This window comes from Neoarius graeffei, chromosome 15 (genome assembly GCF_027579695.1).
Source record: "Neoarius graeffei isolate fNeoGra1 chromosome 15, fNeoGra1.pri, whole genome shotgun sequence".
Lineage (NCBI taxonomy): Eukaryota > Metazoa > Chordata > Actinopteri > Siluriformes > Ariidae > Neoarius > Neoarius graeffei.
Genome location: NC_083583.1, coordinates 37,951,868 through 37,969,736, shown reverse-complemented (window position 1 = coordinate 37,969,736; position 17,869 = coordinate 37,951,868). Strand labels below are relative to the sequence as shown.

The following is a 17,869-nucleotide window of genomic DNA, read 5'->3' as shown; positions in this document are numbered from 1 at the left end:
GAATTCTTCAATACCGGAAGTGGTTGTGAGGATTCATTAATATTTCCACACCCGTTTTTAGACAAATCCCGCCTTCTGGACTGCAACGTCCTGCTCTCGGATTGGCTGAAAACACATGTACTGGTTATATCTTTGCCAATCCGAACAAAGAAACAGGGCTGTGTTTTAATACGGGTGTGTGAAAATGAACCCAAAGCTGAAGGGTTGGGGCAGATAGGAACCGAGACCCGGGGAGAAATTAAAAGTCCTTTGGTCTCTCGGAAACCACCTCCCCGTTGCTCGCCTTGTGCCGAAATATCACAAAGAGTGAAAAGTCGGGAGTTAGATCGATGTTTGTGTATAAAGTTTGCTTTTAAAATTTTCCCGACCGTCAAGATTTTTTGTGTTTTTAGGTTTTGCTGCCCAAAAGAGTGTAGAGTCACATTTTTGTGGAGGAGAAGTGAAGAGCTGCTTTAGGGCTGGATTGCCTGCTAGCCAAGTTCCGTGGAAGTTTGCAGAGTGGAGCTGCACAGGTGAGCTGCTGACTCACGGGCCATTTATTTTACATTTAAACCCCGGACCATTCCGATTAGCTCACTGATATCTGCGGGGGGGTTTTGAGCATTTTTCATTTTAAAGCTAACATTCGAGTTAGGCTAACACGCTAGCTAGTTAGCAAGCTCATTACTAATGCAGCATTTTATCTCCTGCCGAGTGAAACTTTCACTGGAAGCTCCGTCTCCAGCGGGCTGGCTGGTTTAGTTTACGAAAAGAGCTTACAAAATATTAAGTGCTTTAATCTAATCTAACTCATTCTCACAGCACTAATGGCCACTGAGCTCCTCACTGGAGCGTTCCTGCTGGCTGAGTTTGTCTGTGTTCATCAGCAGTGGTGCCCACTCTTCAGGGGAAAGTAGATTATCCAGGCTCAAGAAGTCGTTAGAGCTCGCCAGATGACGTCACACTAATCAGCATCTTCATTGAATCGTAATGAGCATTTGCACATATATACAGGATGCGATTGGTCAAAAAACCAGAAGGGGGGATGTTTTTTTTTTTTAATCATGAAACGTCTCAAAATTAAGGTAACAATAGGCTAACAGCTCAATAACATCCGATGATATCAAATGAATAACACTAAATGAAAACGAACACTAAACCAGAGAGAGTAAATTCATCTTCCTATCTCTCTGACTAAATACACAAACACTAACACACAACAAAGTTCGCATTGCTTGTCGCGTTGCTGTGATGTTTCTCTCCCTCCGGATTAAATGGACAGTGACTCGAAAAATCACTAAAATACATGAATACTAAATGAACAGTTTGCTCTGATGGCGCAGTTCATGTGGCCTTTTCTGCTTTCCCGTCGGTGCGCTATCCGCCGCGTTTCGCCCTTCTTTAATCCACATTTCTGCGAATTTCTCAGCAGGGAAGGAACGCACGTCTGGCCCATTGACAGCGAGGAAAAGAAGGCTGTCAGTGTGGATACATTCATTCTGTTGCGCTCATCAGTAAGGATGTGATTCATGGCGCTAAATCCATGTTCACACTCTGGATATTGTTATTATCTACAATGTATCTATTTGCTGGGGACGTTCGTGAACATCAAAGCTGCCACTTCGGGTCATTTTGAAAGTGAGTGCAATGTAGACCATAGAAAACTGTGTCACAACATGCCTGTCATGTCAACTTTTTTTTTTGGTTTGTTTGTTTTATTGACGGGGTTGTCCCCGAGGATTTTTTTTCAGCAGAGATAAAAACCAGAGGGGGGGATGATTCCCCCATCCTCCCCAGCAAATCGCACCCAGTATGTGTATATATATATGTGTGTGTGTGTGTGTGTGTATATATATATTTATTTTAGTGCTGTCAAAAATGTCGCGTTATTAACGCGTTAACTTGACTCAATTTTAACGGCGATAATTTTTTTTATCGCGAGATTAACGCTCTGTGACATGATGCCACGCCCCGCACAGCCAGAGTCCTCTGCCCTCCCCCGAAGAGCCACGGTGCTCGGTTTACGGTAGGTTTCGTTTTCCCATCGGCAGCTCCAGCCCCACTTTGCAGTGGCTGTGACAAGACGTGTTATGCTCTGCAATAAAAAAAAAACGTTGGTACAACCAGTGTTTGAACTATGCCGATATTTTCGGGGGGTCCCTTTTTTTCCCTTGGGGGGGTGCTTGCGCTTGTCTCAGAGCGCGGATCTCCATCGCGCGCTCACTTCGGATATGCAAATGCTTCCTGTTACACATGATTGCTATGTCAATAAACATCATTTTGCCAATATTTTAGAGACCCCCCAACATTTCCCAAATCATGTTTTCAAGGGATCTCATATCTGTTTCAGGGGATCTCGGATCCCCCGTGTACCCCCGTAGTTCGAACGGTGAGCAAGCCCATTCACTTTTTTATGCTGATAAGAGAATTACAATGGTTTTTCATGTGACAAAAATGTGCGATTAAATTGCGATTAATCGCGAGTTAACTATGACAGTTGCGACATTAATCGCGATTAAATATTTTAATCGCTTGACAGCACTAATATATATACACACACACACACACACACACATTCAGGGGCGTGGCTAGGATTTTTCAAAGGGTGTGTGTGTCACACACTGACTGGCAGGTTTGTAAATGGAAAAAAAAATACATTTGAGAAAATAACAACGCGGTCTTTGCATCATTTCTTTCATCTCATGTTGCGAGCTGTTGGACGATGATTCGGCCAAATCAGCTTTATCCAGCAGTGTATGGATAGCGGCTCGACATCTTACCCTAGTCAACCGATACAGATCTCTCTATTCTTGTTGTCTTACTGGTCATCGGCCAAAATGTTTCTAAGTAAAAGGCGTTGTGGATGACAAATGGCAAAGATATCAACAATCTTTATAGATGAAAGTCTTCCGGATTTACCCGGAAATCTGGATATTTGACAAAACTCTTGAAAATCTCCGGTTTCCCGAATGGAGAAATTTATTTTTCGGATTTTTAGCGTTCCTAGACCCGGCGTAATACTTCGCATCGTCCTTGAATGAGCGCGGTCCTTAAATAGCCCAAGCATAGTTCATTGATTAAAGACAGGTGTTCTTTGTTAACGGCGTGCGTGCCGGTGCTCGTTAGGTGCGTGCCTTCAGGTGCATGAGCTAAGGCGCGCAGGACTGACACCGTTGTGCGCAAGCGCAACACAGTCGCACTAGAAAGCATGGTCAAGCTGCCAGTGTTAATAATTTCCTCTTGTGTTAAGAATTCGCCATGTCAAAACAAGCAAAACTTTCCTCCTTCTTTCGACGTGAAGAGAAGTAAGCAATTTATTATACATTTTTTTCCATCAAAGTTGCATTTTGTGGCTTCGAACTTAAGTTTTAGTGTGCTGTTTCTAGAACACAACGTCAAGAAAACATGGAAGAGCTGGTTTCTAAGCTACCTAAAACTAGAAATGGTAATTTATTTTTTGTTACATAATGTACTCAGGCTGCCAGTCAGTGTGTGACACTAATGTGAACAATTGGCTTCAATTTGCATAAATATGAATTGGAAATTTTTAGTTCACTTTAGCTTATGCAAACGCACAACTCTACTAAAAGATTGATAAATGAGGCTCAGTGTCCCCAACATTGAACCCTGAAAGCTTTAGAAACTAACAGACCTTTACTTTTTAACAGGACTGTTTTGGGATTTTGCTGAGTTTACCTTCAACTGTCTGATATTTTTCAAAGTAATGAACTGTGTAGCCAGGAAAGTCACCGCATTTTCTAACACTACGTTCACACTGCAAGGCTTAATGCTCAATTCCGATTTTTTTTGTGAGGTCGTTCACATTAACAAATATATGCGACTTGTATGTGATCCTCAGTATGAACGAAAAGCGACCTAAAAGTGTTCCGCATGCGCGTTGCAGGATACGACGACGTCACACGCAGTGAGCATGGCCAGTGTTTACGGAAGTAACCTAAAGTTTCCTATGTATGACAGTAGCCAGCATGGAGTACCTGGCGATGATGCAGTTGTTGTTGCGATGGAGCCAGAACATGCACAATAGCCTGATGTTAAGGAGGAGGTTGAGAAGGAAGAGGGCAAGGGTTTTGGCTCAGGCGTTCTGCGGGGTAGTGACTGCAACCTCCGTTCAAAGGAACGTGTGGGTGTGGAGTCGCATTGATGTCATGCGCCATGTTGTTGTAACTTTTTTTGGGAGACCCGCCGCCTACTTCAGCGCAGAATAGTGACGTTTGTGGCTTGTTGATGACGTGTAAGTCGGATCAATGCGACCTGGCGGTTCAGACTGAAGTCACATATGAAAAGATCGGATAGGAATCGGAATTAGGACCACATATCCAAACGGCCTGGGTCGGATTTGAAAAAATCGGATCTGTGTCGTTCATATTGTCAATAAAAGATCGGATACAGGTCACATATGGGCGAAAAAATCGGATTTGAGTCACTTCAGCCTGCAGTGTGAACGTAGTGTCCTGAAAATTACTCATTAACTAGGGGAATTAAATTTGATATTGTTGACATGTTAATCATTAATGTACATGAAAGAAAAAGGCTTAAGTTTTATCACTTGTTTTAGTGAAAATAAGTACTAGAATGCAGGGTTTTGTGTGTTATGTTATTAAAATTTTTTTGGGGGACGTCCCCCCCCCATCTTAGTTTGACTTTCAAAAGTTCAGGATTTTTTCTTTGCTCCACTTTCATCTCGAGATCTTGGCAATGTCGATCGCTCTGCCAGAGTGTATTCTTTCACATTTTCTTGATGTGTTCTAGAAACAGCACATTAAAACTTAGCTTCGAAGCCACAAAATGCAACTTTGATGGAAAAAAAAATATAATAAATCTCTTATCTTTCTTCACATTGAAAGAAGGAGGAAAGTTTCGCTTGTTTTGACATGGCAAATTATTAACACGAGGAAATACTCGTAACTCTCAACTACAAAGACTGCAGCTACACTGGCAGCTTGACCATGCTTTCTAGTGTGATCATGTTGCGCTTGCACAGAACTGGGTTTTTGCACCCAAACCACAGGAAGTCCGTACAAGGTTATAGAAACCCTAATGAGGCCGAGGTGGCAATCTAGTTTAAAAAAAAAAGTTAGAAAAATTACAGTGGGCACTTTTCTAATATTCTCATGCGGCTTTTGAAAAAATGTATGGTCCGACAAAGAGTGGGTCACGGGTACCCCAGGACCCCCCCCCCAGCTACGCCCCTGTATATTCCTCATCAAGAAATTCCCCTGCAGAGATTGGCCAAGGATGGCTCACATGACATAAAACGGTTCCACCATTGATTTTAAGCAATGTATCTCATGACGTCAAAAAGAAAATTGGATATGGTGTGAGTCAGTCATGGTATATCCTGGATGTGCCATGAACTGACGTCACAATTTGAATCTATAGAGGACTTTCACTGACGTCACAGATTCTTGTTTTTCACACAACGTCCGCCATACTGCCGGGCAAACCAAGAAACAGCCGCGACAGTTAATAATTAAAATCGAGATGACTTCAGTCAGTACAATCTCTCTGAAACGATTAAACATTTATATTATACCAGCAGGTTGCATTACATCCAAACGTGCAGGCATCACAGATCCATATAATTTACCCACAAACACTTATTTTTTCTGTACACCTCTCTCTCTCTCTCTCTCTCTCTCTCTCTCTCTCTCTCTCTCTCTCTGTGTGTTTTCACAGCTTCAGGTTGGGTTAAACACCAAGGAGGAATTTCGTTGTGCTTGAGTGTACGTGTTACAAAAATAAAGGCGGCTTTTCAATTTGCCCACAAATGTATTTATTCCACTTGAAAAGTGTTCGGCAAACCCGCTACCCGATTTGGGACGCTATGATCTCCTGAACTATTTAATATTTGGGACAACTTCTAAATACACCAGAGATGCTAAAGGCATAGAAAAGTTCAGATGCCTACCGATATTTCGAGGCAGGTTTCATGCTGGAATGTTATGGGAAACTCCCCAATAAAGAAAAATACTTTATTACGACAAAGGTGAGCTCAAACATGGACTTCTAAACAGTAATAAACAAGCCAGAGCCTAGAGCTAGCATATCTTATGGTGTTTAGCCTTGTCTACATTATCATTACATAACAAACATGCTGTTAGTCTAGTCAAGCATTAGGTCTAATAAAATGTATTGCATCCAGAGCCCACATCCAGATATGCATTTTAACGTTGCATCAAGCTTTCACACTAACCTGATATAAAATGTTCTCCACACACGAGAGAATATTTTTATCGTCCAGTCTTCCTGTTTAACCGCAGCTTGCTATTTTTCTCATCTTTCTGGGTTCTCTGGGAAGAGGTGAAATGTGAAACCAGGCTTATCTCCACGTCTCCTGTTACATCCAAAAGCACTACAGCTCTCTGGCATTGTTCTTTTAGGCTACGTTTACACTAGACCGTATCTATCTCGTTTTCTTCGCGGATGCACTGTCCGTTTACATTAAACCACCTGGAAAAGCCGGGAAACGGGAATCCGCCAGCGTCCACGTATTCAATCTAGATCGTATCTGGTCCGGTGCTGTGTAAACATTGAGATACGCGAATACGCTGTGCTGAGCTCTAGCTGGCGTCCTCATTGGACAATGTCACTGTGACATCCACCTTCCTGATTCGCTGGCGTTGGTCATGTGACGCGACTGCTGAAAAACGGCGCGGACTTCCGCCTTGTATCACCTTTCATTAAAGAGTATAAAAGTATGAAAATACTGCAAATACTGATGCAAATACTGCCCATTGTGTAGTTATGATTGTCTTTAGGCTTGCCATCCTTCCACTTGCAAGTAGTAAGTGATGTGCGCTGGGATCACACACACACAGCGGCTTAGTCCCGAATCGTGGCTTGTGCACTTCACTCGCGCGCTGTGTGAGCTGCGCAGGGCCGGAGTGCGCACCCTCCAGAGGGCACTCGCTGTTCAGGGCGGAGTGATTTGGAGCGCAGGATGCCTGCAGAGCCGAGCGTATCCGTGTATTGGTGTTGCTGTGTGCACGGCTAACGGTTTTAGTGTAAACGCGAATCGTTTTAAGAACGTTAATCTGATGATCCGCTGATTCGACGTAATGTAAACGTAGCCTTAGATCAGACCTGGGCATTTTGCGGGCCGCATCCGGCCCTTTGGTTCATTCTGACTGGACCGCGTAAGGTTAATTAGAAATTACAAAATAAACGTATTTTCTAATTTTACCTCATGCATGGACTGAATGTGCATTGCTTTTATTTTGAAGTTGTGTTCAACAAAAACGCAATGCGCGCGACATGAAATTCCACGAAACCTAATCCCGCGATAACTACTTCCGTAATTTGTCCAGACCAACCACAAACTTGTATGTCATCCTTCAAACGGTCCAGCCAATCACATAGTGTGACGTCACCAGCAGGCGCCGGAGCCCGAGCCGATCTGTAGATCTGATACCTACACCGAATCGACGTTTTCAGTGATGAAGTTTAACAAATCCAGGTATAGATCCTCTCTCACCGATAATCATCTGTTAGCTGTGCTTCGCATCTCCACCTCAGACATTCAACCTGACTTTGATGCACTCGTTAAAGACCAACAGAGACTAGATTTCTCTCACTGAACAAATAAAAAGCTGAAAAACACCAAATGAGGTGATTAGACTACAAATGTGGGCATCATTATTATAATATGATGTATCTTGCTTGATATTTGGAGTAGAAAGACAATATTGTGATGTCTTTATTGTGTTTTGGGGTGAATGTGACTGAAAAAAAATGGTACAAACGTTCATATTTTGTTAACCATTGTTTTGGGAAATTTGATTGAATAAATGACATTTTTTGTAAGGCAACCTCGTTTTTTTCCATACTCTTACCAGTTTGTAAAAACAATGTTATTTACTGCTTTTGGTCCGGCCCTCCACAAAATTTTCTGTTTCTCATGTGGCCCCATGGAAAAAATAATTGCCCACCCCTGTTTTAGATGGAACTTCTACAGGTTTATCTGTGGATGTTTATTAAATTTGGCTTACAATCACTTGTACACTTGTGCCGGTCGTTGTCAAACACAAAGCTCGCCTGATAACATGGCCGCATAAACAAATCCACAGTTGCAACGATGTCCCGTGAAAGTCCTCCATACAGCCGACTCGAGTCGCAGCTGTGGCTCTGCGAGCATTTCTGTATGTCTAGATCTGTGTCTCGTGATCATTCCTAGCAAGGCAGGTGATGGCATGGTATATTGCACATGTGCAGGTCGAAGGTCGCTCTGACGTAAACAACAAACATGACTACCTCCAGCGAGTTTGTGTGGAGATTCAATCTTGTAGATGATGAGGGTTTTTGGAATTTTTTTAATGAGGGATATAAATCAAATATACCATGCACTGAGAAGCGCCAGTAATTATGGATTCTCTTCGGTGACTAACTGCACCCCTCAGAAAATAGTACTATACCAGTCACCTCAGAGAATCCATAATTTCAACCGGCGCCTCTCAGTGCATGATATATTTGATTGATTTTATATAGTGTGTGTGTGTGTGTGAGATTATTATTATTATTATTATTATTATTATTATTATTATTAACCAACAATATTACAACCACGTTTGTAAAGGTTGGCTTAAAATATAATGGCCTATGAACTAAAATATTAACTATATTTTTAAGAAAAATGAACATTTTATGAGCATTTGTCCTACTTCCATTTTGCTTTTCTTTATCTTTCAGCAGTCTGTAAAAAGAGAGCTTTGAATCTTTATTTATTTATTGGTTAAATCTGTTTATACAGTCAGTCGCACAACAGCTCTTTCCTATTGTAGAGCTGCTTTTTTGTGGCTTTGCGACATTAGAGCTGTGTTACTTTCGCCTGGGGTGAAGTCACGCATTCCTGCTACAGTACATTATTGCATCCTCTGTTTAGACAACAATGCAGTTACGGCTAGGAAAAACTAAGTCACAAATTTTTTTTTTTTCCCATCGATTCGAATCATAAATGTGTATTGCGATTTATCGTCACGCGATATTATGTACCCACACTATTGTCAGCTCTGTTTTATTTTTAATAGCCAAGTGCCTAATTGGTTATAAATTATATTTCCAATTCTAAACAAATGCTTGTTTGGTTAAATATTTCAGTTATCATTAAAAAGTTTGCATACACAGTTTATGTACAGATAGATAAATAAGGATATTAATAGCGCAGGTGGAAATTGGTTCTGCTGCATCTCAAAGTCCTACGGCTTAAAGACGCATCGAGATCTTTTTATGGAGTAGTTCAGCAATGCATATGACCACATCGCATCTGATCCCTCCATGACCACCAGGGTAGAAGAACCCTTTATTCATCACATGCACACTTCAAGCACAGTGAAATTCATCCTCTGCATTTAACCCATCTGAAGCAGTGAACACACTCAGAGCAGTGGGCAGCCCAGAGCGCCCGGGAAGCAGTCAGGGTTTCGGTACCTTGCTCAAGGGCACCTCAGCCCAAGGGCGCCCCACGTCAACCTAACTAAACAGCGAAAAACCTTTGGTCATGTAATATTACTAAAGATGGCAGGATACCACTTTTTCCCCCCTGAAACTGGTACTGAAACCTGGAGAATCATCTGATACTGATCTGCATCCAGTCTTGCTTTCTTTGAAAACTTACTAAGCTTTTGTCTAACTGAGGCACGTCGCAGTTCATCTCGCACCAAAATCATTTACATTTTAAATGTTAAGTATAAATATAATAATCAGTTCTCACAAAAGAACAACCAGTCAAGTCGCTTAATTTGTAAACACTTCCAGTTCCCAAAAATATTGGATTTGAAAAATGCTTTTTTCCAAATCCAGTTCCAGTCTTTGCCATTTGTTATGGGATCTGATCTGATTTTACCCACTTTTTTTTTTTTTTGCTGGTATCAGCCCTATACTGACAATAGGTATCAGATCAGTGTCCTCTCCAAAAATTGCAGTTGTATAAAAATAACTCCAATAAAAGCTGGGTATTGGTCATTGAACCACAAGTGTCCCTGATTTACTGTGTTTTGGAAAACTGTATATTCCATTTCGGTCATTAACTTTTATTTGCAGTCCTGCTTATAGATTAGAAATCAGTCAATGAACAGTCTTGCATGTCGGTTCAAAATGTTTGGTAGGTGATTTGTACATTGAGGAGTTTAGAGGCAGCTTGGAGGAAGTGAGTCTTCTCGCCTCTTCTTGCGTATTCTGCTTTCAAGTTACACGTGGTTTGCATGAGCATGTCTCACCTCTCTACCCCTCTGTGTGTGTACCTCCTTTCACTCACCCTTTTCTCCAGTTCTAATTCCTCTCGTTCTTATCTGCTCCTGCATTTCTCCCCCACAATCTGATTCGGTCCATCCCTCCCTCTTTTTTGTTTTTCTTTTCTTTGCTGTTCTCCTTTTCCTCTTGAACCATGTGTGATAACATGGACCACGAGGACAAGCCACCTGCCCCACCTGTGAGGATGAGTAGCACGATCTTCAGCGGTGACGGGAAAGACTACACGTTGCTGACCAATCACAGCTCCAAGCCCTTACCGTCCGTGCCCGAAGAGAGGAAACCTCGCAGCAAAATCATCTCCATTTTCTCTGGGGCAGAGAAAGGTGTGTGTGTGTCTGTAAAATGTGTGTGACTGATTGCTCTTGAAAACAGTATATACGGTGGTGCTTGAACCATTGTGAATACTTTTTAGAATTTTCTAGTTCTCCATAAATATGAACTAAAAGGTTGGATTTTCATCTCATCTCATTATCTGTAGCCGCTTTATCCTTCTACAGGGTCACAGGCAAGCTGGAGCCTATCCCAGCTGACTACGGGCGAAAGGCGGGGTACACCCTGGACAAGTCGCCAGGTCATCACAGGGCTGACACATAGACACAGACAACCATTCACATTCACACCTACGGTCAATTTAGAGTCACCAGTTAACCTAACCTGCATGTCTTTTGGACTGTGGGGGAAACTGGAGCACCCGGAGGAAACCCACGCGGACACGGGGAGAACATGCAAACTCCGCACAGAAAGGCCCTCGCCGGCCACGGGGCTCGAACCTGGACCTTCTTGCTGTGAGGCGACAGCGCTAACCACTACACCACCGTGCCGTCTCAGATTTTCATATGAATCCTAAAAATAAATAAATAGACAAATAATAAATGAATGAGAGACAAATTTTGTACTTGGTAATTTTCCTCAATAAATAAAATGATCCAGTATTTTATATCTGTGCGTGGCAAAAGTATGTGAACCTGTAGGGTTTAATTTGAAGGTGAAATTAGTCCGGTGTTTTCAATCAATGGGGTGACAATCAGGTGTTGAGTGGGCGTCCTGTTTTATTTAAAGAACGGGGATCTGTCAAAGTCTGATCTGAGCTTCACAACGCGTTTGTGGAAGTGTATCATTGCGTGAAAAAAGGAGGTTTCTGAGGACCTCAGAAAGAGAGTTGTTGATGCTCATCAGGCTGGAAAATGTTACAAAACAACCATTAAAGTGTTTGGACTCCACCAGTCCACAGTCAAACAGATGGATCACCGTTACCCTCCCCAGGAAGGTCAACCAACAAAGATCACTCCAAGAGCAAGGTGTGTAATAGTCCACAAGGTCACAAAGGAACCCAGGGTAAGTTCTAAGCAACTAAAGGTCTCTCTCATGTTGGCTAATGTTCATGAGTCTACTTTCAGGAGAACACTGAACAGCAGTGGCGTGCATGGCAGGGTTGCAAGGAGAAAGCCACTGCTTTCCAAAAAGAACATTGCTGCCTGACTACAGTTTGTTAAAGGTCACCTGGACAAGCCAGAAGTCTAATTTTGTGGATGGATGAGCCCTAAATAGAACCTTTTGATGCGTTATATTTGGAGAAAGGAAAACACGACATTCCAGCATGTCCCACTTGTGAATTATGGAGATGGTAGGATCATGGTTTGGGTCTGTTTTGCTGCGTCTGGGCCAGGACAGCTTGTCCTCATTGATGGTACAATGCATTCTGAATTGTTTCAGCAAATTCTAAAGGAAAATGTCAGGATAACTGTCCCTGAACTGGGACAGTGAGTCATGCAGCAACACAACAACCCTAAGCACACAGGTTGTTCTACCAAAGAATGTTTAAAGAAGAATAAAATTAATGGTTATAAATGGCCAAGTCAAAATCCTGACCAAAGTCCGAAAGACGTGCGTGAGCAGCTCACGTGAGGAAACCAGCCAATATCCCAGAGATGAAGCTGTTCTGTACAGAGGAATGGGGTAAAATTCCTTCAAGCTGATGTGCAGGACTGATCAACAGTTACTATAAATGTTTAGATGTAGTTATTGCTGCACAATGGGGTCACAACAGGTACTGAAATACAGATACTTGGATCGTTTTCCTCAATAAATAAATGATCAAGTATACCCTTGTTTCATTTGTCTATTTGGGTTCTCTTTATCTACTTTTTGGACTTCTGTGAAAATCTGATGTTTTACTTTATTTCTGTAAAAATGTACAAAAATTCTAAAGGGTTCACAAACTTTGAAGCACCACTGTATGTTCATTTCGGTAAGTTTGATGTATCTGTGTATACTGGTGATTGTGCAAATGAATTATTACTGCTACTGTCTTTATTATACAGAAAGTCACTAAGATACAGGTTTAAACAAATACTGAGCCAGGGCTTCCCAAGCCCCAAGTGGTTTCGCTTGATATACAAAATTATTCATTTGTTTTGGCAATTATTAAAAACCGAAGATGGGTTGGTTGGGTTGTTTTTTTTTTTTTGGTGGTAATATTTAGAAATGTCACATTTAAAATGAATAATATACGTGGTGTTTTAATCTTTTCTGACATGCTACACTAGTGCAGGAATTCAGTCCCGTCCATCTACCTTCACTAAACTAATTAGCATCGCATCTCAAATCACGTGTTTATGTACTATTCTAGACCACTACTGAGTGCTACCATTAACTGGTGAGCCTATGAAAGACGTAGCTCATCAGTGTGTTTAATGCTGCTGTGCATAAAATCGCTAAATATTTTATGGTTCAACTTGGAAACCAAAAGGACAAATGTTTTGGCTCAGACATGCTAGCTATAGCGGATGTAGCTTTCTTTTTTTTTTTTTTAATTCGTCCAGATGTACATGAGAAACGCAGGCTGTTGTGTGAATAATGCTGCTTGGGTTTTCACAGCCGCTTCTGCACATGCCTACAAAATCATGCATCAAGTATAAACCACATGCCTCTGATTCACAGCAGACTGCATCACACCACTCTGGTGTGATAAAGTTGTTCAAATGTTACTGTACATCTGTTAAATCTGAAATGTAAGGTAGGAAAGGTGCAATATATGGTCAGAGTGCAATATATTAGCTGCTGTTTTAATAAAGAAAAATCAAGGCTTAAATAGCCTACAGTGTAAAAGTCCAATTCGGTCACTGTTCAACAATGATGGAAGTTAAAAAAAAAAATTGTAGCTTTCTGAATTCAGTCCCCTGAATTTTGCTTCCCCCCCCTTGCCCATTAGTGGCTTTAAAAAAAAAAAAAATCAATAACCGATTTGACGGGTTAATTGATTTGTCATAAAAACGTGTAATGTTAAAATATTAGATTGAAGGATGCACATCAACAGACTGATCTTTTGATCAGTAATTTTAACAGAATATAAATCTTCCTGGAAGTTATCTGCCTTGAGGTGAATCCTAAATGACTCAATTTAAACGTATAAACATTTAACATTAAAACAAGGTAGAGAAGCCATTACTATGTGGTGGAGTAGGAACGTAAAGGCTACATCCACACTGATTCATTTTAATTTTAAAATGCATCACTTTTGCTCCATTTACGCCTGGCAACCACACTCCTTCAGAATTTTCAAGCCCCAAAATCGGAGACTTTTGGAAACGCTGCTGGCCCCGTTTTAGTTTGAAAACTCCAGGTTAGCATTTTAGTGGGGGGGGGGAGCAGAGATGTTTGGAAACCATGACCTTGGACACCTGCATTCACTTACTGATTGGGCCTTTTGTCACCATGTATCCTTCCCTGATTCTTCACGCTCCTATCACATGACCCTTTTCCAGAAGAAAGCAAGCAGCATCAGCTGTTTACACCAGTGCATGCCCAGTGTACGTGAATGGTCATATAAGCTGCGCTTTCTGGCACGTTAGTATGGACAGAGATTATTTTTGATACGGAGTTAAAACATTTATCTGGCTGGAGATGGTTTTCATTTTAGAACAGCATTTTAAAATTAACACACATTAATGTAGCCGTAGCCGAAGATGAAGCTCCTAAATGTAGATCAGGAAGGTACTGTACATCAACATAAATACTCAACTGCTAGCTGGATAATAAGTTTTGAGCCATCAGCTGAAGTTCATTTTGAAACCAAGTTGTTTGTGAAGCAGAAAATGGTATGTGGGAGATATATATTTTCCTTTTTTTTTTAAATCAATATAATTGCCTAATATAATGTATTATAATTAGGTGGAAGACGGAAAGACAGGGACAGGGAGCGGCCGGAAATCTCTTCCCCCTCAGGTTTCGAACACACTATCCATGTGGGCTTTGATGCTGTTACTGGAGAGTTCACGGTGAGAGGAAAAGCTTTTCTCTTATTTGTTGTACACTTACAATATACATTTTTTACTCAAATATTTAACCTCTGATGGACTTTGAATATGTACAAACATGTCATTTGCGTGCTATGTACAATTAATGATTTAAAAATCATTTGAAATTGAGTAGCATGTAACTTTTATTTAATCCATATAGTAAACTTTTAACCGCCATTCAATATTTAGTTTATTTACTCACTGGTCTGTATTGTGATTTTAAATTTTGTGGAAACACATTTTAAGCCCCTTGGAAATCTACAATGATGTGTAGCTTTAGTTAACGCATATAAATCCAACCCATGGCTTTGTTCTTATAAGCTGGCTAGTAAATATGGCAAAGGCTTAAATGTCATTGAGTAGCTGCAACCCTGCTTTATAATAAGAACTGGTCTGAAAACGCCGTCAAAGATTTGTGGGATGACCGTTTTTTTTCTCCTCAATTTAGTCATCTGCTAACTCCCACCCATCAGTCATGGGTGGAAGTTAGCAGATATTCTGTCACATAACAACCAACAATTGGTATGGTGAAGGCTGACCTGTGCTTCCTCCAAGAGACATCAAGCCATCTTTTCGATGATTGTTGCTCATGTTGTGTAACCCATGAGAAGGAAAGCAATATCTAAGCTCAGATGCCCACAATTGGCTCATGTCACTACTCTCGCAATCTTCTGATGATAAGGTGAACTTTTATCCTGTTGTGCCAATTTTGAAAACTGGAACAGAGCATACTCCTACACCTTGCTGCACTCCGCTCTTAACCAAATGGTAGATGACAGATTTACTTGAATATGCAACAAGGCATTTGGATGAGACCAACTGGAATTTTGGGCATATGGATCAGCTGTGTGAGGAGAAGGCACCCCAAGAGTCAAACAAGGAGGGTTCTGCGTCCAGAACTGGGAAATCATATGGTTGTTGAGATGGCAGTCTATTCTGAAGAAGAATGTAATACCTTAAGTGCATAAGGTGAAGCTCAGTAATCATTGCCCATTCCAGATCTCAGGCAAACATCCAGCTCGACCAAAAAGCCTGGTTTCTCAAACGATCCTGGAATGTCTTGGACGAGCCTTCTCAGTTCCCAGATTTAAATCTCCCTGAAAATCATTGGTGGGATTTGAAGAAAACAGTGGCAGCACGGAAGGAAGAGTATGTGAATTCAAAGCCTTTGCATAGGAACAATGGGCTAAAATGGGGGGGGAAGCAATGGTGATGGTGTGCGTGCATCAGCACCTCTATAATTATCCCTCACCACGAAGTGTGCAGGGGGATATAGGAATGGAGTCGATCCTTCTGTCCGTCTCAATCTGGACAAGTTTTCTCAGAAACTATATAAACTGCATCAGTGAGACTTTGTGTGCTCATACTACTATTCATGATCTAATTTAGTTTGAAAATAATTTACGAGACATTTATTTATTTATTTTAAAGAGTTATGGCCCTTGATTTTTGTTATTGGACTTTGTACAAGTGGCCTCAATCTGAACAAGTTGTCTCAAACTATATAAGCTACATCAATGAAACTTTGCGTGCTCATTAGGGTTGGGCGGTATCCAAATTTTGATACCTTTAAACTGTCTGTGTTTTCCCGGGGTATACGGTATTACCGAGAAAAAAATATTTTGTTTCGGCCTACTGTGTAACGTGCACCTATACCGGCGGACCTTGTCCAGACCTGCGCCTATGCCTCAAATGTACTATTTAAAAGCAGCATAGCGAATTGTGTGCATTGTGGTATGGATTAAGCAGCAAAGCGAATTTTGTGCATTGATGAATGGATTAAGAGGTATTTCAAAGCATCACGCAACTCTTCCTTCATCTTGAAAATAGCATTCAGCTGTCGTTTACACATGTCTGCGTTGAAACGCCATTTGCAGCACTATTTCACCTACTCCATCAAAAAAAAAAGTACACGATGAGCAGGCTCATACCCTTTCAAGCATGGGAAATAAAAAAAAAAAGAAAAGAAAAAGAATCAACCAACACCCAAGTCCATTTAGACTGCGCGATAAACCATATTCTTCAGCGCAAATGAGGCGAACCTAATTCAAATGCGTGATAGCTGCACAAGGCAAAATCATATGGGCCCACGTCATGCCATGGCGGGGAAATTAATAATCAAATGGCCTTACCTTGCTTAAAACATTGTCTTGATCACATAACTCCTTACAATTATTCCACTTAAATCCATACGGTTTAACACACCCAACAAAGATAGCAAGCGCATTGCTAATTCCCACCAGAAACCTAACAGTTTACGCTACGATGTTTTCTTCCGTTTCTTCAGTAGATGACATTTCAAACGTTTATTACCCACATCCCAAATGTCATACGTTATATTATTTTACCTTGTTGTTACTCATGTAACCTACTCAAAACACAACTCATTGGAGAGATCTCGTGGAAGTGGAGTACCCCAGGCTATGGTGTGCCTTATGGCCCTTTTCCACTACCCTTTTTCAGCTCACTTCATCCCGACACGGCTCGCGTTTCGACTACCAAAAACCAGCACGACTCGGCTCGCTTCAGCCCTGCTTAGCCCCTAAAACTCGCACCGTTTTGGAGTAGGGCTGAAGTGAGCCAAAGCGAGCCGAGTGAGGTTGGGGGCGTGAGCAGACACTCCCCTGTGCACTGATTGGTGAGGAGGAGTGTCCTCACATGCCCACACACGCCCCGCGAGCACGCTGGGATCTGTAAACACCGCAAACCCGGAAGAAGAAGAATTACGAATTACGAGAATTTCTGAAGCCTTATGCGCCTCGCCTCATCTATACGCTCTTGCCAGTATCTGTTGGCGTTGTCGGTGACAACAAGCCACAGCACCAAGACCAGCAACACTAACGACTCCATGTCCTCCATGTTTATTGTTTACTATCCGGGTCGTGAGACTACCGCTTAAAAGGTCACTGATGTCACTGTTTGCGCTGCTTAACGACATCACCTGACGTCCACCCACTTTCGCTAACTCCACCCAATGTGTCCACCCACTTCCAGCCAGCACGGCTCAGCGCGGTTGTAGTCGAAATGCAACTCCAACAGCCCCGCTCAGCTCGACTCAGCACGGCACGGCTCAGCCCAACTCAGCCGCGTTTGTAGTGGAAAAGCGGCATTAGGGGACATATATATTAGATTTTTTTCGATTTTTCTTCTTACATACTTTACACACAGCTTCATCTGTGTTTGCTGGCTCTCCCTTTTCGTTTGGTTTGAAACCAAAATACTGCCACACTGCCGATGTTGTATTTTTTATTTTTTGCCACTAACTCGTTATCTTGACTTGCCATCTTTCAACCGCGGTCTCGGTCTCTTGCGAAGCTTTCTGTCAG

The 17,869-nt window shown here is 41.7% G+C and overlaps 1 protein-coding gene across 4 annotated transcripts in view; it reads left to right on the top strand.

The window, feature by feature from the left end:
- The first annotated feature begins 226 nt into the window (after positions 1–226).
- The window catches only part of pak2b (p21 protein (Cdc42/Rac)-activated kinase 2b), a 37,046-nt gene continuing 19,403 nt past the window's right edge, over positions 227–17,869 (top strand). The window contains exons 1-4 of one of the 4 annotated variants that reach the window (XM_060941265.1): positions 227–512; positions 1,412–1,617; positions 10,262–10,568; positions 14,416–14,522. In XM_060941265.1, coding sequence (XP_060797248.1) covers positions 10,379–10,568; positions 14,416–14,522 — 297 coding nt within the window. In that variant the 5' untranslated portion in view covers positions 227–512; positions 1,412–1,617; positions 10,262–10,378. Of the gene's footprint in view, positions 513–1,408; positions 1,618–9,063; positions 10,569–14,415; positions 14,523–17,869 lie in introns of those variants that run through there. The other 3 variants (XM_060941264.1, XM_060941263.1, XM_060941266.1) reach the window with 3 other exon arrangements.